General features: G+C 48.7%; 1 protein-coding gene across 4 annotated transcripts; it reads right to left on the reverse strand.

Moving 5' to 3' along the window:
- On the reverse strand, positions 1-27,379 carry LOC134028197 (leucine-rich repeat-containing protein 49). Of its 4 annotated transcripts, XM_062471614.1 has the most exons (19): positions 27,052-27,377; positions 26,738-26,803; positions 26,544-26,619; positions 26,209-26,442; positions 26,009-26,111; positions 25,505-25,708; positions 24,752-24,818; positions 20,687-20,830; positions 16,199-16,260; positions 14,655-14,802; positions 13,093-13,176; positions 10,988-11,065; positions 10,626-10,804; positions 10,431-10,526; positions 5,180-5,414; positions 4,902-5,087; positions 4,243-4,352; positions 1,211-1,364; positions 1-1,088 (listed from the first exon to the last, which is right to left on the reverse strand). In XM_062471614.1, the coding sequence occupies exons 1-19, from the start codon at positions 27,103-27,105 to the stop codon at positions 873-875; spliced, it is 2,496 nt and encodes an 831-aa protein (XP_062327598.1). In that variant the 5' UTR covers positions 27,106-27,377; the 3' UTR covers positions 1-872. The 4 variants fall into 4 exon arrangements, with proteins under 4 accessions (XP_062327598.1, XP_062327601.1, XP_062327600.1 ...); XM_062471617.1 differs by lacking the exon at positions 10,431-10,526 and having other exon boundaries at positions 27,052-27,379; XM_062471616.1 differs by lacking the exon at positions 10,988-11,065 and having other exon boundaries at positions 27,052-27,376.
- Positions 27,380-27,769: the final 390 nt, after the last annotated feature.

Here is a 27,769-nt window from a genome sequence, read left to right on the forward strand (position 1 = left end):
TTAGCGTTAGGGAATATTTTAATACTAAGGACGTCACAGAAAATAAACGGTCCAAAGAAAACGTGTCATTTGTGCCCTTCGCATCACGCCAGCTTCGCATCACGCCAGCTTCGGGTCACGCCAGCTTCGCATCACGCCAGCTTCGCATCACGCCAGCTTCGCATCACGCCAGCTTCGCGTCACGCCAATTTCGCGTCACGCCAGCTTCGCATCACGCCAGCTTCGCATCACTCCAGCTTCGCGTCACGCCAGCTTCGCATCACGCCCACCCAGGCAGGAGAGCGTGGCAGGGAGTGACACAGGACAGGATAATGTAAGACAAAAACAATCCTTCTAGCCTCAATGAGAGACCAGTTACAGTCACCTTCTGCTGGAGATGATGGTGAGGAGGGTCTTTCATTTTGAAAGCTAACAGAAGTCATCTTAAAGTGCAGAGAGTGTTCCTTAAGGGTGGCGATGCGCACACACACACACACACAATGGCCAGTCACAAAGTCTTTCAGCCGATCCGACCATTCTGACCTGCAAGCCAGTTTACATGGGAACAAACTAAGAACAGACATTGATATAGTAGTCACTTCTGTGAACATGTACATTCAACCATGAGGTTTCTGTCACGTGGTACCTCAACGACAAGTCCATCTCCAGAAGACGCAGGTTCAGTTTCGGAAAAAACCTTCAAGACATTTCTAAAGACTCGATCGGGGGACATTGAAGTTAGAAGGGTTAACGAGAGGTTAGACGTGGTACGACGGAGGGGGAGAGTGAGACGGCGCTAGAGTTAAGTGCCCCGGATGGATGTGTATGTGGGACAGCTGTGGGTCTGCATGGAAGAGGCCTGTCTTCCTGGGCGCCCTAATCCCACCCTCCCCTCACTTTCTCTGGGAGAGCCTAGCGAGGGAGGCCTGGCGGAAGGCTGGCTGGTCCTTCATCTCCAGCACGCAGTCCCTCACCATGTCTGTGAACATTGAGGGCCACAGCTTGTGGAGGGCCTCGCCCTTCAGGTTGGTGTCGGAGGCCCTCTGGACCAGCTCACGCAGGTACTGCTCCGCCACAGCGCTGCGCTCCGATGACTCCACACCGCCCTCCTGAGGACAGGGAGAGCAGGGGGTGGTTACATCTCCTCCACCACGTTACAAACTGTAAACCCCGACTTTATACTACTGCTGTGTGTACTAGTGTGTGTGTGTGCGTGTGTGTCTGGGCTGACCTCGGGACTCTCAGCGCTGCAGTCTCGGCTGGGGTAGTTGAAGAGCGCTCTGCTCAGGCCCTCCCCCAGAAGCCTGCCGTTCTCCCTCAGCTCCTCAGGGCTGAGGCCCGCCCGGCGCCCACGGCCGTCCAGCAGGAACTGCAGCTGACGCTTCCTACGGAGGGGGGTTGAGAGGGAGAAGGAGTGTGAGAGAGAGAGAGAGAGAGAGAGAGAGAGAGAGAGAGAGGGTTGGAGAGAGGGAGAAATGGGGAAGGATGCAGAGATATTAAAAAGGTCGGAGGGAAAGTGGAACTGTGGGTGGTTGAGTGAACACATGGGGATTACCAGTCTCAGCTAGACCATCTAGACATCTGATAACTGTGCCGAGAGCAGTGCCATTGCTCATGTAGGCATCAACATTACTTTTAACAAAGTACCACACTTTAAGCTCAGAGGCATGATAATTGCTCTGACTAACCATGCTGCATTAAGACATTTGTCAAAACTGGATACTAAATACGAATTCCTAGGAAGCCCATCAAATAACACCCACAGAAATGATTTGGGAGTGATAAAACTGTCTCAAGAACAATATCTTGAAAAAAACACAGATTGGTTAGTGACCCTCGGACCCCCACCCCCACACCCCCCATGTGTTAAGCTTCATCCTTGGGGAGGAGGGAAAGGTTTATACAGATGTAGAGGAGAGGAGAAACATTATTAAAGGATGTTTTTACATCAGACGCTCTTATCTTGTCTGTCATTATTAATCTCCTGGATTACAGCACTGCTCCAACATGTAGCTGTTGCTGTAGCCTGAACTCTCAAACAGGCATTTTGGGAGGCTGGAGGCTAAAATACCTGCATGTGTGTGGTGAAAGAGAGAGAGAGAGAGAGAGAGAGAGAGAGAGAGAGAGAGAGAGAGAGAGAGAGAGAGAGAGAGAGAGAGAGAGAGAGAGAGAGAGAGAGAGAGAGAGAGAGAGAGAGAGAGAGAGAGAGAGAGAAGGGAATAGTATGCAGAAAATGACTCCACTGACTGGGGTGTGTATCCACCAAACAGACCTGTCTTACTATCAGTGAGAGCAACTATATTACATAAAACCGAACTCATGCGGAGGTGGTTCAGTCCTGTGTGCAGTCAAAGTTAGGCCCATGTGATTACATGCTCCCTCGTGGACGTGTCCACGCCTTAACACGACGGTTCCATCCATAACGCAGGGTTCTACATGTCTGGACTAGATCTTCAACCTCCCCCAAAAGGACTACAATATCACATCGAAAAACGACATTCTCCAGCTCTCAGGAGGTTCTCCTGACTTGTGTGGCTGCAGTGGGAGTTTGTCAGAGAGTAGATCAAAAAAACTAAGGGGGAAGAGTTGATACAGGCTTCATACACTGCCAGTTGTTCCTGAATTAAATAAACATGGAAGGGGTGGCTGCTCAGTCTGGACGACGTCAATACATTTGAGAAGTCTGCTCAAGGAGAAACTAGGGTTTTCATTGATCAGAAATGTCTTATTCAAAAACAGAAAGAAATGTTAAGTGCATTCCAGCCACCTGGGTGAACAACTACAGAACAATCTGCACGAATGGAGCTGAGTCATCAGATTCATGCTGAAGCCTGCGATACAGCACCTGTCCATACCCATATCGAAAATCGACACGGGGTCACGTTATTATGCAACTAGCCTTTCCTGAGAGGGCAAAGTCTGTTTTCTTTAAACAAACAGGAATTGGAAAAATAATTTGAAGGCACAGTGATTTCACTACTGATCTGAAAACAATCACCCCCTCAGAGCTGTTGTGTGTTCTTCATCGCCGAGTGCGGCGCGGGAGGACAGGAAGCGAACGCCAGGGCTGAGGGGCGACAGGGCTGAGGGGCGACAGGGCTGAGGGGATACAGGGCTGAGGGGCGACAGGGGCGAGGGGATACAGGGGTGAGGGGCGACAGGGCTGAGGGGCCACAGGGGCGAGGGGATACAGGGGTGAGGGGCGACAGGGCTGAGGGGCGACAGGGCTGAGGGGCGACAGGGCTGAGGGGATACAGGGGTGAGGGGCGACAGGGCTGAGGGGCGACAGGGCTGAGGGGCGACAGGGCTGAGGGGCGACAGGGCTGAGGGGCGACAGGGGCGAGGGGATACAGGGGTGAGGGGCGACAGGGCTGAGGGGCGACAGGGCTGAGGGGCGACAGGGCTGAGGGGCGACAGGGCTGAGGGGCGACAGGACTGAGGGGCGACAGGGCTGAGGGGCGACAGGGCTGAGGGGCGACAGGGCTGAGGGGCGACAGGGGCGAGGGGATACAGGGGTGAGGGGCGACAGGGCTGAGGGGCGACAGGGGCGAGGGGATACAGGGGTGAGGGGCGACAGGGCTGAGGGGCGACAGGGCTGAGGGGCGACAGGGGCGAGGGGATACAGGGGTGAGGGGCGACAGGGCTGAGGGGATACAGGGCTGAGGGGCGACAGGGCTGAGGGGCGACAGGGCTGAGGGGCGACAGGGCTGAGGGGCGACAGGGCTGAGGGGCGACAGGGGCGAGGGGATACAGGGCTGAGGGGCGACAGGGCTGAGGGGCGACAGGGCTGAGGGGCGACAGGGGCGAGGGGATACAGGGGTGAGGGGCGACAGGGCTGAGGGGATACAGGGCTGAGGGGCGACAGGGCTGAGGGGTTCACTCAGTGTTCTGTTAGGGCACTGGGGGCAGCCAGTCTGAATCTAGGTGGTCTCGGAGCTGCTTCAACAGCATGTCTCACTTTGCTTGGTTGGGCTTCAGTGACCATGAGCAATTTTTAGGTGAACAGCTTTTGGCTACAGGGAGGAATGTGTACAGTGTGTGTGTGTGTGTGTTTGTGCCAGGTATCCACCCTAACTCCCCTGGCTCCTGCATACCAGGCTTCTCTCACATACACACATACACCCTCAGGCACACAAACAAATCACACACACACTTAGGAACACTTATATAGTTACACTGGCACCTGCACAAGCAAATACACACACAGGCCTGGGGTACAATGCTCTGTGTGCGTGTGTGTCTGTAGAGGTGTGTGTCGCTCACCTGGACTCCTCCAGCAGTAGAAGCAGACGACAGCGAGGGGTCTCTGTGGCGGCGATGTGGCCCAACGTCCCAAACAAACGTTCCGCTGTGATGACGTCATTCATGGTCACCTGGAGCAGACACACAAATAAATATGTTTATCAAAGCATCACACATCAACTGCAACTTACGGTATGCGCTGAGTACTAGCCCCTGGACCCTTGTCCCCCTGGGCCCCAGACCCCCAGACTCAGGGCTCGCAACTAACTTTTTTCCTCACTGTCCCAGTACCACCCCGGAGTGCCAAATCCACCGTCACAAACTGAAATTGACCTGTCCCAAAATGTAAATTCTTGTGTTTTTGAATTTTGCCATTCTGACATAGGTCTAGGTTATTTGCAACACTATTTAAGTAATACATACAGTTGTGGGGCTCAAATCAATGTCTAGATTTCAATGTGAATACATACACAATAGAATACACTATTTTCTTGCTTGTTTCATGGTGGGGCTAAGACAATTCTTGGTGTGGCTGTAGTAAAAAAGTTTCTGAAGGTTTATTAAAAAGTTTTGAAAAAATATTTTGGGGAAAAAAGGTTTGAAAAAAGTTTTTGGGAAAAAAGGTTTGAAAGGTTTAAAAAAAGTTTTGAAAAAAAGTCCGTCCCCCCTGGTCCCCATACCTCCAGCCCGTTGACCCTCTGCAGGTTAAAGTGGTGCAGGCGGTAGATGAGGAAGGAGCGCCACAGCGCTAGGCTGACCACGGGGTTGCCCTCGGGGTGGATGGTCAGCTGGTCCAGACGCCTCACCTGGGCGAGCGCTGCCAGCTGGGGCAGACGGCTGAGGCTGGTCTCTAGGAAGACCAGGTGCTGCCAGGAGAGGGAGGAGCAGAGCATCAGTCAGACCTCCTTATGAAGGTTCCGAAAGGGAGGAATCTCACTGGTTGTGTTCTGTGTCTCACCGCTAAATTGGGGAACTTGACTCTTATGCGTGGCAGTGTTGGCACGATGGCGTCAAAGTGGATGTAGCGGAAGGTTATGACCGTGACGGCCCCGGCTGTCTGGACCCCCCAGCCTCTCTCCAGGGCCTCCAGGGCCCCGGGGCCAAATAGGCGCAGCGTGTCACCGTCCAGCTCTGCCAGGTGGCTGTCGGAGAGGGACAGGCTCTGTACGCTGGAGCCCCCGGCCTCCAGGAGCCTGGAACACACACACACACACGCTGTCAGGGAGGGCAGTTATCAAGGTAAGTGATGCCAATCATTCCAAGTTATCTCCCTCTACTGGCCGGCATTTAGATCAAGCTTCACGGATGATCTGACCTCCTTAAACACGAAACCACCTTTGTTTACACACAATTGGGGGAGAAAAGTGGGACATCAGGCAGACCAGATAACGGTTTAATCACCAGCAAGGCCAGTCTGAATGTCCCATTGATGTTCCAGCCCGGCCTAATTGCTTTCTATTCTCCCTGATCAGGGTTGGAAGTGCCCTTCCCTGATAAGGGAGCCGTGAGAGTGGGTAGCGGGGGCCAGTCACAGGGAGACACGATCCCCCCTCCTGAAGACCCCGGGCAGAGCCAGGCCGCTCGGCTGACACCCCCGGGGGCGCGGGCATACCGGGTATCAGGTGGCTCCAGGTCGACTGCTACTCCACGCCGACCGGGGAAGCTCATAACAAACTAATCAGGGTATTCATATTTCACACCCTTTAGAATCAGGCTCTGGTTGTGCAGGGACGAGAGGAGGGGGGAGGGGGAGAAGGAGCCAGGGGAGGCCTCGTCTAGGGACCGCAAAGTAGGTAACCCTAGAGTCTTTTTGGATGGGTACAGAGAAGAGTGAGTTATACAAGGATGAAACTAATGCTACCTTAAAGGCCACATACCAAACCTTATCCCCTAGAGGTGTCTGTCTCTCACTATCCTCCTTTCTGTCTCCCTCTCTCTCTGTCTCTCACTATCCTCCTTTCTGTCTCCCTCTCTCTCTGTCTCTCACTATCCTCCTTTCTGTCTCCCTCTCTCTCTGTCTCTCACTATCCTCCTTTCTGTCTCCCTCTCTCTCTGTCTCTCACTATCCTCCTTTCTGTCTCCCTCTCTCTCTGTCTCTCACTATCCTCCTTTCTGTCTCCCTCTCTCTCTGTCTCTCACTATCCTCCTTTCTGTCTCCCTCTCTCTGTCTCTCACTATCCTCCTTTCTGTCTCCCTCTCTCTCTGTCTCTCACTATCCTCCTTTCTGTCTCCCTCTCTCTCTGTCTCTCACTATCCTCCTTTCTGTCTCCCTCTCTCTCTGTCTCTCACTATCCTCCTTTCTGTCTCCCTCTCTCTCTGTCTCTCACTATCCTCCTTTCTGTCTCCCTCTCTCTCTGTCTCTCTCACTCTCTGCAGTACATCCTAGTGAATGGAAGCCGTCTCCTGAATGAGCTGAAAACACTCATTCACTTTAACCTCTGGGTCTCTTGGGCTGTTCCACCAGGACTGAGAGTGTGTGTGCGTCTGCACGCGTGTGTGTGTGTGCACATACACAATCATCTGACAGTGAATGGCCCCGGTCTTCTCGGGGTGCAGCCATTAGTGGCTGAAAGACTGGACTGTAATACAAATCTATTTCCCCTCCAGAGTTTTTAATAAGCACAGGGAGAACCTAAGCCTACCCAAATAACCCAGGCCAATAAACCCAGTTCCCGGGATAACGATGACACACAGTATCAACCTCTTCCAGGAAGCGTGTGACTGACAGGAGTCCATCTCCATCAGGAGTGAAGCATCGGTCTGCCTTGGTACGGCTGATATGTGTTGATCCAGCCCACGACCTCCGCGAGGCCTGGAAAGAACTCAACTCAACCTAACCGTGTCGCCTTTCAGCGCAGCTCACCGTCTGACACTGGGAGGGGCCAGAGTGGAATGTCAGAGTTGATCTTAGGATGTAGGGGGTTCATGGGTGGGGGGGGCAGAGACGGGAGACTGGCATCGGGTCTCCTCACACACACACACACTCTGGGAGCCCAAGGTCGAGTGGAGGTCCTGGCCAGACAGGCAGGCGCCAGTCACTGACAGACAGGCCTCGTCCCCAGGACCACACGCCACACCTTGAAGATGGTGGCTCTGTCAATGCTGCATCAGAAACAGTCAACAGGAAAGGAGGGATGGAGGGAGGAACTGACTTGCTAACTCCAGTTAAGAGTTTTTCTCTTTCGAGATCTGGAAACATGCCACCACGTGTCATATATTGTTCCCCTCATCACACGTCAGAATAGACAACCTGTGACCCCCGCCTTATCCTTGAAAGCCACTCAGGTACGATCACCGCAATGGCAAAGGAGAGAAGACCCGAGAGAGAGAGAGAGAGAGAGAGAGAGAGAGAGAGAGAGAGAGAGAGGGGGGGGGGGGGGGAGAGAAAGCAAGAGAGAGAGAGAGAGAGAGTGAGAGAGAGAGAGAGAGAGAGTAAGGGGGGGGGGGGGTGTTCCAAGGACCACCGTGTTGAAAAATGTTTCATGGTGTTCTCGCCCTCTGCCTGCAAATATGTAATGATCTGGACCCGATCCAGCCATGTCTGTCACCTCTGAAAACAGTTTAATCTTCTGGATATACAGCCTGGCGTGTATTATATGAGCTTGCACATGTCGTTCTGCAATACCTGCCACATGAACAACACATTTATCAAGGCTGTGATGTGGGAAAAATCTAACCAATCAAAACCTGTTTTCAACCCCTTCATTTTAGTTAGCTCTTTAGAATGGCGCTTGTGTGAGGCATACTGAATTATGTCTCGTGGGTTCTTGAAATGTGTCTTCATGATGGCTTCATCCCACAGGCTTCCACATATCTGCTTGGTGAGGATAACTTGAAGATTGATGCCTCCGCCACTCCACCTGCTTGGCACCCCAGCATGGGTCTGGATTAAATGGATGTATATATAGAAGTGGGCATTGCTGTCTCCGCACACTGCCCTGCCCCAATATTGGATTTCTAGGCCATAACTCTTGTCGTCTCCTGCCTCCTCCCTCGCACTTTCTGTGCCTCCCTCCCTCATCCTCAACGACACCAAGTAAATCCTCCATTGCTCACGAAAGAAATCAAAAGTGCACACGCATGGATGTCCCCAAACCCCCCCTGAGATTCTGAAAGACATCTCTCATGCTAGCCCGGTACAGAGGTTCGGCATCCACCATGCCGAGCACACTGTCGACATTCCCTCCTGTCTTTATGCTTCACCTAGTCACACCACTGACTCCAAACAGAGAAGGCAATGGCATCATCTATTTTCCTTCACCTGAGGCATGAAGTGCCTTTCCCAGTCAGCCCACAGCAACCCCCCCTCTGGAAACAAATGAAATCCAGAACTTGAATAGGATACTGTCTTAACAGACTGCCTCACAGCACTAATACATCAATTCTAAACGATAATTGCGTTTCAGAAGGGAGGTTTATACCTGAGTGTGCCCTTCTCCCCTGAAAAGGGTTCGGAAATGATGAGGTGTATGTCTTTCACAGGGCACATTCCACCAAGTTACTCTTCAATTACTCCAAAAATAGATCTGTTTAATTAAAACGACAGACCTCCCTATTCATTCCCATCACAGGGAAGCAGAAACCAGTGCCCTCTCCAACAAACCGTTACACAGAACATGTGATAGCCATGTCTTTGGTTTGGGGCTAGTCTTCCAACAGTGTGTTGTTCATCCCATACACAGAGGACATCATGTTGACACAACAGTGGTGTGACTATGAAGACCAGTCTCACGCTGCCTATGTTGTGCATCCATCTATCATGGGAGGTCAGCCCCAAAGAACAAGGAGAACCAGAGCAAATTGGTCCTAAGCCTGTGGAGCGAAGGCCTGAGGTTGTGTTGAGAGGGGTTCTCTCTCAGCAGGGTTAGAGATGAGGGGGGGATCAGAGGGCAGATTGCAGTTCCTCTCACAGGGTAAACCTCCTGACCAGGGGGTCCCCTGCTGCCTCCCCTGCCCCCCCCCCCCCTCCCCCCCCCCCACTCCCCCCCACAGAGCCAGATGTGGAAAAAACCCAGACCCAGGACTGCCCAGGATGTGGGAACATACATAAGCCTCCGAACTCCCTCTCAATCACCCTCTCTCTCCCTTTCTCTCTCTCTTTGAGGATTAAGGATGAACCGTAGTGCACAGGAGCAGGACTATCAATTCACCCCCCAAGTGAAACGTCTGGTCCTTCACACTGGGATGGCGAGGAGCTGAACTTCATGGGGCCTTCACACCCGGGCAGACACCTCTAATACTCTACGTCATGGTACGGGGGGGACATAAATCACCTCTCCGTTCATCTATCACCTGGCCTCGCCCCACTCCCAGTGGGGGGAGGGGGGGCAACACTTCTCTACTTCTACACTCACCAACCAGCGTAGCAGGATGGGAAGCAAAACTAAAAGAAATTCAGAACATTTTCAGAACACACACACACACAAAGATAAAACGCTTCATATTCAGCATATTTACTGCATCTCAAGATAAGATGCAGTAAGATAATAAGATAATACACCCAAAACCGTATATACAGTTTAATGAGTTATGGGAGAGCGCATGTCTTTTTCTATTAGATTCACGGTACAATCCACTCTCAGGTCATTGGAGCATGGTAAATCACTTGAGTCCTCCTGGCCATTGTCTCTGTTGTGACACACAAGGTTTTAAGGGGGACCCTGTGAGGGAACCGGGCATCTGACAGATTGTGCTTTCGGGACATTTTCATATCCTGGACCAGGAAGCAGCAGGGGCGCTCATTGAAATGGGTAATCATAGCCCTGGACACGACCCCCGCTTTCATCTCAGACTGCTGCCCAGTAAGTCTGGGAGTTGCCTGGGCAACACAGTCCGTCTAGTAGGGCTGGTCTGTGTAAATATATTTAGCTCGTTAACCAACATAAATGTGCAAACACACATGGTCACTATGACGTCCACTCGGACATGCTAATCGGCATGCGATACAGACTACGCACGCAGGCACGAAGCGCTTGGACGATCACGGCATGTAGAACCCATCAGTTTAACATGTGTGGAAGCAGTCAGGTATGCCCTTTGATAACAGAGTACAGAGTACCTTGGCTCTGATCTGTCTGACAGATATGAGGCCTGGGAGATTGAAACTCGATCCACAATGTGATCCAACAGGACAGCTCTGCACAGCTCAAACGTGGTGAGAAAGAGAAAGGGACAGTGAGAGAGAGAGAGGGGGGGTGAGTGTGTATTGCCTGGGATCTCGCGGGCTGTTGGGGCGACTGGTGGAGCGCAGCCTGTTCTCGCTGCCCCCTGTTGGTCGTTCCGGGGCTGACACTGGGCTCACTCGCCTGACAACACACAACAAACAACCCTTCAGTCACAGTCCCGCAACTACATTTCCCATCGTCCTTTTGGGCAATGTGGCCCAATAGCATAGCGCCTCTCACCTGGGCTCATCTGGGGAGGGCTCCAGTGTGAGGCCATTGGTCTGCGCCGGGCTGTGGGCGGGGCTGTTCTCTGGGCTGACCTCGTCCTTGGCTCCATTCTGGGACGACGGCAGCTCCAGACAGGCCCGAAGACCCTCCCACTGCTGCGCTGCATTACGAATGGCCAGACGCCTCTTCTCCTGGACGCGCACCCACACACACACACACCCACACACACACCCACACACACACACACACACACAGGACAGAGCAGCAGAGCAGGAGTCAGATGATAGTGCTCCTCTGCAGTCACACAGAGGACATCTTCGAATACTGACTCGCTGTCGCCTCTCCTGGGCCACAGACAAAGATATGCCACCTGCCTTGCTTGTGTCTGACGTGTCCTGAGACCTGAGTCCTCGTGAGGGGAGACACTGCACGGTCAATGTGTTTGCAGGGCTCTACAAAAACAAACGCACAAGGACTCTGTAACGTCACAAACACTCACACGCGTATGCTTACTCATGGGAGGTCTTATTGGCACAAACACAAGGTTGCTGTTTGGACCTCTTGTAGACTACAGCAGTGCAGGGCCATGTCCACCCTGCAGCACAGGAGAATGCTGCTCACTTCCTTGGCTCCTCTCTCTCTCTCTCTCTCTCTCTCTCTCTCTCTCTCCCCTCTCTCTCTCTCTCTCTCTCTCTCGTTCCCTATCTCCCCTTTCTCTCCCTCTCTCTCTCCCCTCTCCCTCCCTCTCTCTCTACCCTCTCTCTCTCCCCTCTCTCTCTGTCTCTCTCTCCCCTTTCTCTCCTCTCACTCTCCCCCCTCCCTCTCTCTCCCTCTCTCTCTCCCCTCTTTCTCGAGTCTCTCTCCCCTCTCTTTCCTTTCACTCTCTCTCTCTCCCCCCTCTCTCTCTCTCCCCTCTCTCTCCCCCCCCTCTCTCTCTCTCTTTGTATGTGTTTCCTTTCATCCCAGATCATTCTCCTCCCAACATCCTTCTCTAATTCCCTCCCTCTCTATAACAGAGTTCAGTTTCGATCAGAGCAGGTATGGAATGTGCCACTCCCAGCACAGGAGAGGGGTGAAGCTGGTGTTCACGGTGCAGGATCAGCCTGTGACAGCAGCTCTCACGGAGAGCTCCATTTATCATTTCCTCAACAGGGATTAGTAAGGAGGGGCACAGAGACAATTAGCTCCCAGCAGACCTCCGGCACCAGCCAGTCCACTGCTGCACTGGACAAACACGCACACGCACAGAACACCCATGTGGTTTGTGGTTGTCTAGAATTATATTAGGAACAGAATTATATCTCTACATCACTTAGTATTTACCTATGTTAGATATTGGGTTTTCCTGAATTGCAGTTGGTTTACAAAAAAAAAGAAAAAAATATATATATTGCAAAGTATGAGGAACTCGCAGAGAGAAAAATTGAAACGATGCTGATATGAATAGATCAACTGAACCTGACAAATGAGGCCATTGTTACATTATTGTCCCTGAAACTGAACGGCATAAAGACTAAAAACATTTAGGAGGTTTTGAACACATTAGACCCAGATCCGAGCCAGAGTGTGTGTATGGAGGCGAGGAGGGTTGTCCTAGCTACTCTTCATCTAGCTGGGGGAGACCAGCACAACACTATAATACCCTCATTGATCAACACAGGCTTTGATTGTCTAATGCAGAGCAGAAGAATGAATGGCTAAATGTTAAATAGCTGAACCACCACAGTGCATTTCAAGTAGTTAAATAAACGAGCGGGTGGGCCCCTGTCTAAGAACCCCTCCACAAACACAGCCAGGCTGTATGTGGAAACAGTGAAAGACCACAGCAAAGCGCTACACAGGGATGCAACTGATTTCATAAACAGCAGCAACAGTTACAAGGCAGTTTCAGCCTCTGTTGACAAGAGGTCAGTGGGGTGGAACATTATATGTGTTGGAAGTTAGTATTTCAGCCGTATGGCCAAGCTAAGTATTTAGTGAAATACTGAATACAAGACATAGCAAGATATTAGGTTTTTAATCATTTGTTATTGGTAAAGGGCAATGAACTTGGCTCATCTGTTGAATATTGTTTGGAAGTAAAGGATGTAATGAACACAAACTAAGTGAGACAAATACATTAGTTATCATCCAAATGAACACGTTTCCTGAATTCCATTTGTATGAGCTCATTAGAATGGTCTGCAAAGGGCTAATATGTATCCCATGATCTCTAAACAGTCATTCAAATCACCGACCTGGGAGTTCCTGTCAGTGCTAAATGAGTATTTGCCTATATGATAATGTACTAGCTATTAGCAATGACTTGGAACATAATATCAGATGGCCCACCAGGGGTATAGAAAGAGATGTTTGCTCGTCTCAAAAACAAAGCATCCTGAAAGATAATTATGAGTAAATGAGACTCAAACACGCAACCAGAGAACCAAACCGAAAGCTCTGCATTGATGCTTGGCCAGATGTGCTGTGTGTGTTGTACCTTTTGAGAGAGCTGCTTGGAATTCTCCTTTTTCTTCTCCTCCTCCTTCCGGGCCAGCACAAACGCCATGCGTCTCTCCTCCTCCTGCAGAATACAAGCACCAGGCCAATCAGGGCGGCCCCTCGGCTCAGCACCTTTCAATTATTCAGTTTGCTGCCACCCAGCCTCTGATCATGCCGTCAAGTCCTCCTCTCCTCTTTGCGGAGGATCAGCAAGAGGGAGAGAGAGAGAGAGGGAGTGAGACGCAGAGAGGGAGAGATATGAAGAGAGAGAGAGAGAGAGAGAGAGAGAGAGAGAGAGAGAGAGAGAGAGAGAGAGAGAGAGAGAGAGAGAGAGAGAGAGAGAGAGAGGACAGAGAGATCTCTTTCATGCCGTATCACAGGATTATTATTCTGATTCCCAGCTGCAATCTAGCAGAGCCCAGCTGTTTAGAGAAGCCAGGGTTCCCAGAATGCACTGGTGTTGCAGACATTATTTGAGGCTGGCATTCTAGCACTAGGGGTGTGGGGGAGGGAGGGGGTGTCAGTCATGACTGTGGACCCTGGCAGGAACACCTGCTTTCCCCTAACCAGTACACTCACTGACTGATGTCATTCCCTCCACAATTAAACTTCTGTAAAATAAAAAATTAAGATCATAAACAAGATACAAAATACCACAATCCGAAATAATATGGTAAATAAACATTTCCAGTAATAGAATGTTTGTTCTCTTGCTTTTTCTCTCTCACTGTATTTAGCTGACTACAGTTTTAGCAAGAGCAGCTCTGAATATCAAGTTATTAATGCTGTTGACACATTCCCACTGTTGACACAGACATCCCAGGAGGAGCAATTTTCTGGCATCTATTGATTCTGCCTGGAATCCTGGGTGGAGCTCCTCCACATCTGCAGCCTCTACACGCACACACACACACACACACACACACACTTTCTCTTCATTCATAAATCAGATTGGCCAGCCCCAACGACAGCTGTCCGACTTACGGTCCATCTCTGACTATCTCACTACTAGTCACACGATGAGGGTGTTCATGCCCAGTCCCACATATCATATGGAGAAGGAACTACTCAGATATGTCAACTTGCCCTACTTTACTGGCCGAAAGGGAAATTCCTCTCTAGTACAGAGAGCTAGGCTTTGAATGCAGCGCTGGATATGTTTGGAGGGCAAGGTGTGTGGTGGGATTCCTGCTACATGCTCAGACCTGGGAGACGCCAGCGTGAGAGCTTTTAAAAGGAGCGCACCGTGAACGGAGAGTGTGAATGCAATGACATCATGTGACACGGACAATTAGGATTTGCGCGCATGTGAATATCAAAGGTGGGCGGAAATGTTCTGTGTGTTGTCGTGGGCACTCAGGAATGGACGTGCGGCGGTTTACAATAGAGCGTCAAATCTTTGCCTGACGACCGGGAGCCACTAAAGTCCTGAACAACATCAGGTCGGATGTTTCGTCATCTGTGGAAAATGTCTATAGTATAGACATTTTGTGTCTCCCTCTCTAACCTAGTATATTTGCCTGTGCCTACAACACCGACAGAGAGGCAGGGCAGTCTTACTGTGATGCACTTCATGTCCAGCTGTCGGAGTTGAAGAAGGCAGCGCAGGGTAGCCTGCTTGTACCATGTCTCCTGGGCTACTGGGTTCCCATCCAGGGTGAGTTCAGACAGGGAGCAGGACTCTCCCAGGCAGCCTAGGTCATCAAAACTACACACACACACACACACACACGTACACACATATACACAAACAAACATTCACAGAAAGAAAACGGAGAACATCATCACATAGTTACTAAATTCTATCAAACATGAGTTATTAAATGCAAGTCAACTGGGACAACAAGTCTTGACCTGACTTTTTACTGAATTAACCTTATAATCAAGTAGAGTATTAAAAAGTGAATAACTGACCACCAGGCTGTCTGGCAGGCATGCAGGCTAGAGACAGACAGGCGAGAGAGCAGGGAAAAGGGAGTTTATAAAGCCCACTCACCCCACTAACAAACATGCCCATGGCTAAAGAAGCTGTAGACACAGATATTAACCCAGTGTATCTCTAATGGTCTGAGATAGCAAGGAAGACCGGCCAATCAGGCTGTGGACTTTCTATCATGCTAATTTGTGATAATGATCGCTGGGCTGAATGATTAGCCTAGGATGTCTTATATTCTGCTGGTCTGACTTAACAATAAAATATCGAACTGCTACTGTAGCCATAGCAACCACATTGGCACTCCCACCAAGACCAATCACTGCCTCATAATAAAGCTTGTTTTGTATTTCTCACCTAAAAAATATGAAGGAAAAATCTGTATAAAGAAAAATGTATTTTATCTTTTGCTATCATACCAGATAACAGGTTGGGACTGTGGGAAAGACAAACAATGAATGATTTACAGCTGGAGCAGTGGGCTGGCAAGACCTGCCAGGAGAGATCCATCCATGAAGAGACAACAGTAGGCCTGTGGCCAAGCAGCATCACACTCGATCTCTGGACGTCACGGGACATCAACCAGGGAACTCTGAAAACTCAGCGCTAACTTGACTGTTTAGCTTAGCTTTACAGAGGCACAAAGGCAAAACCACACAGCACATTAGGAGAGAAAAAAGAACTCTCCAGCAACAATACAGACCCTCTACAGAGTGACACACCTTTGCTTAGCAATGCTGCCATAATACTCCGGTGCAGTGCATTAAAAAAAAAACTCCCTATTATACAAAGACATCTGTCCTGTTCCTGTGGCAACAGCAGTCCCGGCGGCCACAGAGAGGCTAACTGAGAGAGGCAAACCTGCAGTACAGCTCACCTGCCGCTCAGAGCCAGAGGACTGCCTAGCTCAGCACTCCTTCACCCCATAGTGTGTGTGTGTGAGCTCGGATACGGAAGGCAAGGTAGGGTAGGTTCTCTGCAGAATGGAGCTCAGGCCAAGCCCTAAATGAAGCTGAGGGCGGCTGAGGACGGTTGGGGGAGGCCGGGGGTTGGGGGGGTGGGGGAGGCAGGGGTCTGACCAGTCCTGTCTGCTCTGTCCTGTCCTACCCTGCCAGGTCCTGTTCTGTGCTGTGGAGAGGAAGGGGTTAAGCAGCCAACGCCGCTCTCTTACCTGCTGATGCTGTTGCAGCTGAGAAAGAGGCGCTGTAGGCAGGGCAGCTGATCCACCTCTGTCTAAGGAGAGAGAGAGAGGGAGATAGAGAGATAGATAGATAGATAGAGAGAGAGAGAGAGAGAGAGAGAGAGAGAGAGAGAGAGAGAGAGAGAGAGAGAGAGAGAGAGAGAGAGAGAAGGGTGGGGGATGAAGAGGAGAAGAGTCGATGCAGAGACAGAGAGGGAGGAAGAGGGGGCTTGAGCAGGGACGGTGTAGAGAAACAGCTAGGATGCAGACCTTCCCATCCCTCAGTCACCTTGCAGCCTCCCAGCTCCGGCACACATCCTCATCCGCCCTGCGCGCGCACACACACACACACACAGACACACACACACACTCTGCCGCGGCTGCACAGGGAGGGGAGGGGTGAGCCAGCAGGAGGGGAGAGGGGAAAGGAGGGAGAGAGGGCTGGGCTAATGCAGAGATCCCCATACAGCAGGAGCTTGCTAGCTCTGCTGCTGACACACACACACACAGAGAGACTCTACCAGCAACCCCCGTAAATACAAAAGGGAGAGAACTAACGTGGGATGATGAGGAATTCAACAAGAAGATCATTTCTCCAGCAGGGACGCTGCACAATCTGTTTTTAGCGAATGAGAAGCCAGATCAATGGAGTTGCTCTGGGGCTGAGGGAGAGGGGGAGCAGCTGGCATCCTGACGAGGACACACACACACAGACGCAATGTCACAGCCTTGCCTGAGAGAGCTGCTAGTGGAGACGCCGCCGGGTTAAGCTTGTCTGTGTGTGTGTGAGTTGAGGGGGGGTAGATGCAATGGTTAGGTGCGGCTGTTAGTTTGTGTGTGTGTGTGTGTGGGTGTGGAAGGCGTAAAGGGGAGTGGACAGTCCCGGGAGGGCTCTGAAAGCGCTGCGTCAGCGTGAGTCCAGACTGCAACTCCCAGCTCCTCCCCGCCTCATCCACCTCCTCACTCACCAGGCTGGACTACACTGTCTCCGGCACACCTCAATCCCACAGAGAACTACCTAATACGGACACTCCCATGTTTAGCTATCCACATCAGTATCTTTTGGGCCAGTCCCAAATGAGCAATGAGAGGCAGAGAGAGGCAGAGAGAGGCAGAGAGAGAGAGAGAGAGAGAGAGAGAGAGAGAGAGAGAGAGAGAGAGAGAGAGAGAGAGAGAGAGAGAGAGAGAGAGAGAGAGAAGAGAGACCTACTTCACCAGGCAAATGAGGAATCTGTGTCAACAGTCAACAAATGCAGGTTGGAAAATTGTGATCAACATTTATTTAATTCAGTTCAAATACCTCGGCTGCCCTTCCCACTTCTAGAATAGCACTGCTGTGCTATTACAGTGTTGCTGCTATAGATACTCATTCGGTGTAGGTAACGTAATTGCGTCAAATTGGAAAGGAAGTTGTTAAAAAACATGTCGTCATTGTGAAGTGAAAATTGGTTGACTACAACCAGCAGAGGTCAAGTTACTCGACAATAGAAAACCTCCAACATTGCTGAGCTGCCAAACAACATCCAATAAAACTACAACTTTGAGTTCACAACATGGTTGCTCCATTTCCAGAGACAGGCAGTATCTGCTTCTGGAATAAAGACGAGGCGATTATGCATGCTTCTTCTCACATACACGCACACACACACAGCCAGGCTCTCAAAGCACAGGAACAGGCTTCTGCCACACAATATAAACATGTTTACAAGCAGAGAATTCACTCAAGCCATTGTTGCATTATCATAATTCCGTGTTGACGTTTATAATGTGTGCTATAAAAGCATTAATGTGTTATTCTTATGTAGTCTATAATAGGAATCTGAGTTAAAGATTCCTATCCTGTTCACCCTCTCCTAGCCTGCTCACTCTCTCCTAGTCTGTTCATCCTCTCCTAGCCTGTTCACCCTCTCCTAGCCTGTCTCCCCCTCTCCTAGCCTGTTCATCCTCTCCTAGCTTGTTCATCCTCTCCTAGCCTGTCTCCCCCTCTCCTAGCCTGTTCATCCTCTCCTAGCCTGTTCATCCTCTCCTAGCCTGTCTCCCCCTCTCCTAGTCTGTTCACCCTCTCCTAGCCTGTTCACCCTCTCCTAGCCTGTTCACCCTCTCCTAGCCTGTTCACCCTCTCCTAGCCTGTTCACCCTCTCCTAGCCTGTTCATCCTCTCCTAGCCTGTTCATCCTCTCCTAGCCTGTTCATCCTCTCCTAGCTTGTTCACCCTCTCCTAGCCTGTCTCCCCCTCTCCTAGTCTGTTCACCCTCTCCTAGCCTGTCTCCCCCTCTCCTAGCCTGTTCACCCTCTCCTAGCCTGTTCACCCTCTCCTAGCCTGTTCACCCTCTCCTAGCCTGTTCATCCTCTCCTAGCCTGTTCATCCTCTCCTAGCCTGTTCATCCTCTCCTAGCCTGTTCATCCTCTCCTAGCTTGTTCACCCTCTCCTAGCCTGTCTCCCCCTCTCCTAGCCTGTTCACCCTCTCCTAGCCTGTTCACCCTCTCCTAGCCTGTTCACCCTCTCCTAGCCTGTCTCCCCCTCTCCTAGCCTGTTCACCCTCTCCTAGCCTGTTCACCCTCTCCTAGCCTGTTCATCCTCTCCTAGCCTGTCTCCCCCTCTCCTAGTCTGTTCATCCTCTCCTAGCCTGTCTCCCCCTCCCCTAGCCTGTCTCCCCCTCTCTGTGGTGTTCCTGTACCTGGGTATCCAGCCACAGCCGAGTCTAAATTTAGCACCCTGTGTTCCAGACAGTGATGTCATCACTGGGCTGATGTGGCGCATTAAAAAAAAGCCCACCATTGTTACATTCTCAGCATCCCTACTGCTGGAACCACAGCCTCAGAGCTGCCGATCCCTTCCCCATCAGTTAGTCTGTGTCACTGCCGCCATCCCCCTGTCTGTGTGCGTGTGCTAGGGTTCACCTCTACATCACAGCGGCATCACAGCACAAATACACACACACACACACAAACACATACATGCTGAGGCCTGACCCTGATGCAAGTATAAGTTGGCCAACGCTCCTCTCATCACTTCTCTCAATGTCGCACGCAACAACACTCCACAAAGAGAAGAAAACATTCTTCAATTCACAGGTGTAAGTGTGTGAGCGTGTGTGTGTGTGTGTGGGTGGGTGTGTGTGCGTGTGTGTGTGTGTGTGCGTGTGTGTGTGTGTGTGTGTGTGTGTGTGTGTGTGTGTGTGTGTGTGTGTGTGAGCGTGTGTGTGTGTGTGTGTGTGGGTGTTGGTTTGTCTGCTATAGCTTTGGAGAATGACCTTGAGTAAGGACAGGGGCTTTTTCCATGTTACGCAACATACAAAACACACTGTCTTTATCTACAATGTGATACTGTTTCTGGATATGGAGCTGAAAGGCTTATAACAGATCTAAAATTGAGTAATTCTACGTCATTGAGCCAAATGTTTAAGCATGTGTTAGAACTTGCTTTAAAACTGTACATCAATATATTTGTCTTTGGAAGTCCCTTCCAAAAATCCACTTTACATCCCCTGGAATGAAAAAGCAAACCTTTTAAAGACACCTGAAATGATCGTGTTAAGTTTGTGCCTGCAATAAGGACTTGACAGCAATTCAATTTTAATGACAGACTGGAGAAAAAAAGAGTCTCTGAAAAAGGACATATTTTCACTTCCTATGCCTCCAATAAAACATTACATCCAATAATCAACAGTGGAAGACATCCCAAGCTTCTGAAGTGGTAACCAGAGAGATGGAGGGGGGTGTTAGATTTTCTTTGCAATAATTATGCAGTAGAGTTCTGGCAAGGAAGCTGTGTGTGTGCATGTATGGGGGTGTGTGCGGGGAGAGGGGGATTTGCATACAAATGAAGAACCAGTTTAGACTTGTTCATCTATTTATAACATTAACTCAAGGGGGTAAGATTCAGTTTGAAAAAGATCCAATTTCTCTACCTCAGAGTGATAAACAAATAAGTGTGGGAGCATGGACAATGGGCTACCTTTCTCCTACTGGTGTCAACAGAAAATGAAAGAACATGTCTGAGGCTTTAATTGATGTGTTTTGCAGTGAAACACAAGACGGAAAACATGCTAAATGATATACCAAAGCAAACATTACAATACGGTAACAAAGCAATGGTTGTGCGTGTGTACGTGTGACAGCTAAATATGTTAGTTATTGTCTGCTACGAACACAGAACACACACCCCTCTCTCGGAGAATAACACACAGACACACACAGAGGGAGCCGTCTTCAGGCCCAACTGATGACAGAGCCGGCGGAGCTGTTTACGATCTCAGTCCAGATCTGAGTCACTCCAGGTCTGAGCCATTACATCTGCACGCTCCGTTAGAGTAAGCCCAGAGGATCAGAACCAGTCCAGCTGCTCCTGTCCATCCTGGACTCTCCCATGGGCCCCCTCAGACACACACACACAACACACACACACTTACCAAGGCAGATATAGTGACACAATCGTCCCAGTACAACACAAACCTCACACACACACACACACACTCACCACAGCAGAGATGCAGTTGCGTCGCAGGTTGAGCTCCGTCAGAGAGTCCAGGCCTCGCAGATTGTCCACCCTGGAGATGTTGTTGCTGGCCAGGTTCAACACACGCAGCTCACTCAGGTGGGACACATTCTCTATGCGGGAGATCTGGGGGAGAAGAGGAGGACACACACAGGAACAGGACTATAAACATCAGCTCTAAATATATGGCCACGACAAGGCCACGGGGGGGGGGGGATACAATGTATGGAGGTGTAGTTTATGTCCAGTTTTGTCTGATGGAAGAGATACAGTCACACAGTTTGAAGGTCTGGATTTTGCATTAATGAGTCAGAAACCTGAGGTCAGCAGGATATTGGCTGCCCAGCCACGTTTGGCGCAGGAGAGCTCTGGACACCTGTCCTAGTGACTTTCCCAAAACCTAGGACTTTGCCATACCAACTGAAACAACACCATGATGTGTCCCATCACTCCAAAAGACCTCATTACAGTATAGTTACTGAAAAATAGTTACTGAAAAATGAACTGTAACACATGTCAGCATCTGGTGTCCCAACACTCAACTCTTACCCCTCCCTAGGCCGGTGACTCCTGTGTGACCCCTCAGATGATTATAATTTCAGCGTCAAAACAGTGAGTCCTCTGATTGAACAAGGGTGTGGATGAAGAAAGCCTCTATGTGAGGGATGAAAAGAGGTTCAGTGGATGGTGAAATGTGAGCCTGGCTTCTTTTCTCGGGTGGGGAGGAGGGGGAGGGCGCGGGGGCCTCATTTAAGAATGTAACTAGTCCAGGGCCTGGGGGGGAAACGTCCGTGGCTGTCAGTCTGTGTGTGAACCTGAGGTGTTGTGGCTGCACTCCTCTCTGTAAAGAGATACAAGTCAGCACAAAGAGTGGAGCCTTTGGTCTCCCGGGACCCCTACGATACTATGCCTGAAGCTCTACTGAAGTCATAAGGTCAAGATGTGAGACCTCAGAGAGACTCATGTGGTGAGACTGATGCAAAGATTCATTAAACCAGGCTCACTGAGGCTGTGGATGAGTAGATGTTAATGGGGTTGATTTTCGATGAAGTGAAGCATACTGGTTCAAGGACAGGGGCTGAGCACTTGGTTTCGTTTAGTTAAACAAGCCTTGATTTCAGTTTGACAGTGCACAGAAGACAGAGTGTTCTTTACACTGAAAAACATTGCGAGTAGTATTGCAAAGTCTTTCAGCGTCATCACTCCTCAGTTTCCAGCTAACGGCATCAGAGTGCTTTGTCATCGTAGCTGTCTGTGGCTATCTTGTCCAGCTGCCAGTGAGTGTGCAGGTGGCAGCTTAGTTGTAACATCCTGACAATGGCGCCAGTCCATTAAGGTCGGTCCAAACCGTCTCTTAAGGCTGTTGTTTTTGGACAGTGACCAGAGAGACAGTCAGGGGAAGATTAACACACCTTCTGTTATGACGGCTGATAAACAGAGTGAGGTCTTGTTCCACTGAAGCCTGAAGCTGGGGCCCCACTTTGGTGGCCTTATACAATCCTGCTAAGTTATAGTTCCACATTAGCATCAATGGATAGCTAAAACACCCCATTTGTCTCCACGAAAACTGCTGACAATGATAGGAAAAGTGCCTGGGTGAACAGACAGAGCATAAGCCTGGTTGGGTGAACCTTCGAAATAGTCTTCTCGTCATTAAGGAAACTAAGTATGACCACAGGTCCAGTCTTCACTGATCTTTTTTCGCCAAACACAGTAACATTTTCCTTCGTCATCCATCTTTCGTTAGACCTTGATTAAATCTAAGAATATCTAAGCGGCTAAAATTACAGATCCTTTCCAATGGGGCAGGTCAGGCATCTAAGATATGTTTGGGTGTTTTCCTCTTTGAAAGTCATCAGATTCATCTTTATTGAGATCCCAGGCTTCTATGAAAGGTATACTGTCTGTACTGGATTACAGGGACAGGATCCAGTTGTGAGCACCTTTGCTCAACCGAAGTGGGTAATATTATACCCCAGTGTCAAAAATACCAAGCTGCATGGTAGAACAGTTGGATACGTTTGCATATTTCAATCAAGAAATCAAAATGTACATGTAACATAGAAAACATGATCAAAATTATTTTAACAATAAATATTATACAGTAACCCAGAGATTCACTCAAGGGCAGTTGAATGTGGCTTGAATGTCCTACACACACTCCCACAGAAAATATCCTCTGAATATTTTCAATGAACTGGAAATATGACAACATCCTGACCCAAAATGAATGTCCCCTCAGGGTAGCTGAGGGGGCAGGCAAGAGGCTGAGCACCAGACAGAGTAAGAGAAAACCAAATCCTGTTTGTGGTCGCTGGTGCCTTTGACACTGCTGTGCAATGGGAGGTGAGAATGCAGGAGGGAGATGCGGAGAGAGAAGAGAGGGGGAGGATGGGAAAGACAAAGGCCCATGTTCTGGGGTCATGATTCATTGAAAACAAAAGGTTGCTGGGTAGATCAAAAGACCATCTATGCAATGATTGTGAACCAGCAACATGAAGAGAGCAGATCTGTAGATTCAATGAGACGTCTTGCTGGGGTTCAGGTTAAACCCTCTCTGAGGGATACAGCGTGGGAGAGATGCTGGCAGATTTTTGGAGGATGGCTTTTCACTCAGTCTTCATTTCACTACCACTGATTACTGTTATCTTCTCATGCTTTTAACGTCATGTGACAATGGCAACAACCATACTGAGCCAAATATTTGGCAACAGAGCAGACTGACAAATAGTATTGCCCCCTATTCAGGTTAGGCTAGCTGTGTCTCAGCTTCATCAAGTTACACTGTAAAAACATTAGAAATAGCCTAAGTGCGCCTGTTAAAAAAATCATTTCAAATGTAGGGAACACAGTCAGGTAAAAGAGCTGGACATGGACGTGGGACTAAACTGTAAACATGGTTTTGAACGTTTCTGGTCCAATATTCTTCCATTTGAATGGAAAATTATGAGAAAGATCTCGTTACAGCAAACCTCCACAATCCACAGAATGACTTGTCATCACTCACTGCTGAAGAACCCACTTCATCTGTGGGACTCAACCACCTCCACTCATACCACAGGTTGTGATGACGTGGATAAACTAGCTACCGAAAGTCTACGAGGAAAAGCTCTCTTCATGCCTAAAATGACTAAAAGTCTTCATGCCACATCCAAATGTATAGTATGTAAACTGCAAAGGCAGGTTTTTAGTCTAGATAAGCCATTGCCGACAGTTTCCACTTTGCGGCCCACTTGCATAGCTCAAATATTTTTGCGGCCACCCAACACATCAGTTAACTTAATTAGCGCTTATCACACATGTTTAACAACACCACGGGAGCCGAATAGCACGCTTTCACTGCAAAATGTATTTGCACAATCAAAGAAGACAAAGTGTCCATCAGCGCCACTGTAAGCAAACATTGTAAAGAGAGGTAACCTGCATAACTACCACGGCCAGGCCAGGTCTAGAACTTCCGGTGAGGTTAGAAACCTGACTTTTAATAACCAGAACAGGCAGATAATTTAGTTCATTATAATGTAGCTAAATATTGTTGGCTTGCTAGCTTAGCTAACGTTACTGCTCAAATCCTAGATAGCTAGCTAGACTACAGGGCCAACGGCCAACAGGTTGGGAATCACTGGTGTAGATAAAGCTCAGTTCCCACCAGAGAAACAAGGTGTCGGGAGACAGACGAGGAAAGCCACTGACAGCTTGGGGAGAATGACCCTGAATCGGCCATCTCAGTCCTGGCACAGTGAGCGGCCAGAAAATAGAGGAGACTGGAACCAGCTTGCAACACGAGCTAATGTGCTTGTTACTCCCCTGCCGCCAAGCTGGTCAGAGCCTGCCGGTTATAATAGAGTAGATGCCTCTGACGTAGCAGAGTACCAAGAAAGTAAGCAGCAGAGCGGAGGAGGCCACTAAGGCTCCCACTGAGACTCACAGTCAGATATCACAGCCTCCAAACAGTCACAGTATGGGCACACGGAAAACATAGTTGGGCACATTTGGAGCTCAGCTTTACGTGGTTGTGTGCTGTACGACGCTGTATTGATGCTATACCTGATTGCCATGTAGGTCCAGGACATCAAGTTGGTTCAGGTTCTCCAGACTGCACATCCTCTGGATTCTGGGGGGAAAACACACAAACACACATACTTAGCAATTGTATTTCTTCAACCTGTTACAGAATGTTATTATGGCAGCTGGAATGTGATCTGCCAGCTGAAGGGTTGCCAGGTGCTGAGAAAGTTATTGGCATGGAGCTGTAGCTGCATGTCTTTCTTCACTAATGGGAGATTTACTGTAATCCAATGTCCTCCTATCCAACTCTGTCTGTATGGCTCTTTATCAAGGAGTCACCGCCCCTAGGAAATGCCAACTGAAACCTAAATCTGCGGTATGCCAGGCATGAAAGGTACCACAGATGGCTCTGATAGCCATTCTTAAAAGACAAATGTCATGTTTTACAGAGCCTGAAACAAAGCCAGAGCAGTGCTATGATATTCCTATGGCATTTTGCCCTATGATTTGTGACTTTAATCTTCTCCTAGGTGACCTTTGAAAGTAATATGATGTGAAACAAACAAAGAAAGGCATAGTTGGGGACCGAAATTGGGCACCTACAGGAAAACATTTATCAAAATGCTCGGGCGTTTAGCTACGTAGTGGCAGTGATATCACACAGTAGTTTTTAAAAAGGCAGGATGCCCTTGCAGTAACATCATTAAAGTAAACCAAACGGTACATCAAAGACATTTTGAACCATCTACTACATTTTGTATTGTTGATTAACTGGGCGTGAATATGACAAACCTGTTCTTGCCAAGAATAAGAACCCGAAGAGAGCTCAGGACTGAGATACCGGTCATCTCAGAGATGCGGTTGTCATAGAGGTCTAGGAAGACCAGGCACTGAAGATGTGACAGATTCTGAACACGAGTGATGAAATTGTGCTGCAAGTTGAGCAGTCGTAGCTTATCCATACCCTCTAGTAGAGGGTACTTATCCAGACCACGTCTAATTAAACATAAAAAAATAATTAACGGATTAGTATTTTTTGCTTTATGTAATGCATTGGCATGTTTTCATACTGAAATGTAATTGTCCAGTTCAGTGGAACAAGGTAGTCCATCGTAAGGCACTTTGCTGCCATCTTTTGGTGAGCAAACTCAGTTCACAAAAAAAGCTGTTTTTCTTTGTAAGTTCTACTCAAACTAACAATTTTACCCTTTGTAACCCTTTTTCTCCCCTAGTATTGATAAATTGACCTTTTATGATCCTCAGGATCACAGGCTAAAATGTAATGGGTAAAACTACCTGTCCAAATCTAGTCGCTCTGGACTCGAAGCACAGTCATCACGGGAATGAAAGGCGATGGGAAATCCAGGAGCAGAACTTTTGTGATGTGTCTCAACATCACCTGTAAACGAAAACAACACATTCTGCAACCAATCGCATTCTTTAAGCCCATCATTCGAGCAAGCAAAAAGTGTGATAACACTGCAAGATGAGGGTACCTGCAGTATCAGTTGCTGGATGGATCAGAAGTGATGCACTATGGGAGTAGCTAGCTCCGGCACTGTGGGTAGCTCTCCGAGGCTTCACTCTATGTGCCTGAGTCCCTAGCTCCCCAGTCATCTCACCAGGCACAGCAGCCGCAGGAGGTAGGAGAGTCCGCTCAGGACCCCCAACCTCATTGACAAAGGCCACAGGTGTGTGGTGAAGTCTACCATGTGCATTAAACTTGCTCTCTAGAGTAAAAAGAAAACAAAAGAGCGAGATGGACATGGTGCAATTATGTATAAGATAAGCTGTTGAAGTTGTCACTGTTTTGTTGGACAATACTTATTACCTTGTTTTAATGGACTTGTTCTCAGGGCGTCCATGTTTATTTCTTTGGAGGTGTCTTTAGACAACCGTATGTTAAGCTGTTAAATGTAGGTTAACAGATATTCTGCATTAAAAATGTTTTTGAATTGATTATGATTGATACAGTATAATCTACTGTATTTGACATCCAAACATACACTTCAAACATGTACTCACCGGCCTCACATATCTATCCGGTATCATAGACTTCACTCCTGCAAGGTGCAGTTTATAGGTGTTGACCTGTGAAGAATGTAAAAGGACTGTATTAGAAAATTAGTTGGTACACATATTCACCAAGCAACCTACAACAAGTACATGTAGAGAATGTTCTTTCTGTCAGTCCTTTTAAGATGTTTGCTTGTTTGTAGTGAGACTCATCCTTTTGACAAATGACGCATTGATTGACAAGTCCGGGCGACAAGCTAAAGACGTTAACTCCACTAGAAAGATAGCTAACTGTTAATTGTAACATTATGAGCACATCTTACCGTGGGGGCAAGAAACCTGCCAGAACTGTTGGCTTGATGTTTTTGAGAACGCATTTTCAATTCGACCAACAAAGCAAGGATGTCTGGCTACAGTACTGTACTGTAGCTAGCTCTAGACTAGCTAACTAGCGTTGGTGCATGTCTTGGGTTTGCACTCTCAAACGTTATGTAGCAGGTTTGGCTAACGCTTCTGTTTCTGTTAACGTTTGTAAACTGACAAAGAATACAATGTTAAGCTTTGTGTTAATTTAAGGTTGAAGCTTAATGTATTGCTGCTTGCTAGCTAGCTTGTCTTTTGTTCATGAGTTTATTCGTTAGGTAATACACACTTCCTTAGCAACGTCCATACATTTTTGTTTCTATGGTAACGACAACATCTTTTCTTAGTTACATCCCTATCCAGTCTCCATGACGGATCCCGACCTCACTGTTACTTGCTTCTATCTTCAAATTTCAGAAACTTTTTTATTTAGTGATTGCATTGAGTTTATATAATAAGTCTTTTGTTCCAACCCAAAACCAGACACATGTTCTCAGATATCCTGTTGTATCTGAGTTGTTTAAACTTAAGTTTAAAAATGATCTAACACAACATTAGATGATAATATGTGTATTATCATGGATTCATAATCAGCTATAATGGGGCTATCATTTTGGACCAGTGAAACAAAACACAACAGGAGTGTTGATTCAACAATGATTCAAAAACATCAGCAGC

This window comes from Osmerus eperlanus, chromosome 10 (assembly GCF_963692335.1).
Source record: "Osmerus eperlanus chromosome 10, fOsmEpe2.1, whole genome shotgun sequence".
Lineage (NCBI taxonomy): Eukaryota > Metazoa > Chordata > Actinopteri > Osmeriformes > Osmeridae > Osmerus > Osmerus eperlanus.

Coding starts and splice junctions, on each gene's coding strand:
- LOC134028197 (XM_062471614.1), bottom strand. CDS start 27,105: ATGCGTTCTCAAAAACATCAAGCCAACAGTTCTGGCAGGTTTCTTGCC. Junction 26,620..26,737: donor CGGATAGATATGTGAGGCCG/GTGAGTACATGT, acceptor TACATTTAACAG/CTTAACATACGGTTGTCTAA. Junction 26,112..26,208: donor TCCAGCAACTGATACTGCAG/GTACCCTCATCT, acceptor TTTCGTTTACAG/GTGATGTTGAGACACATCAC.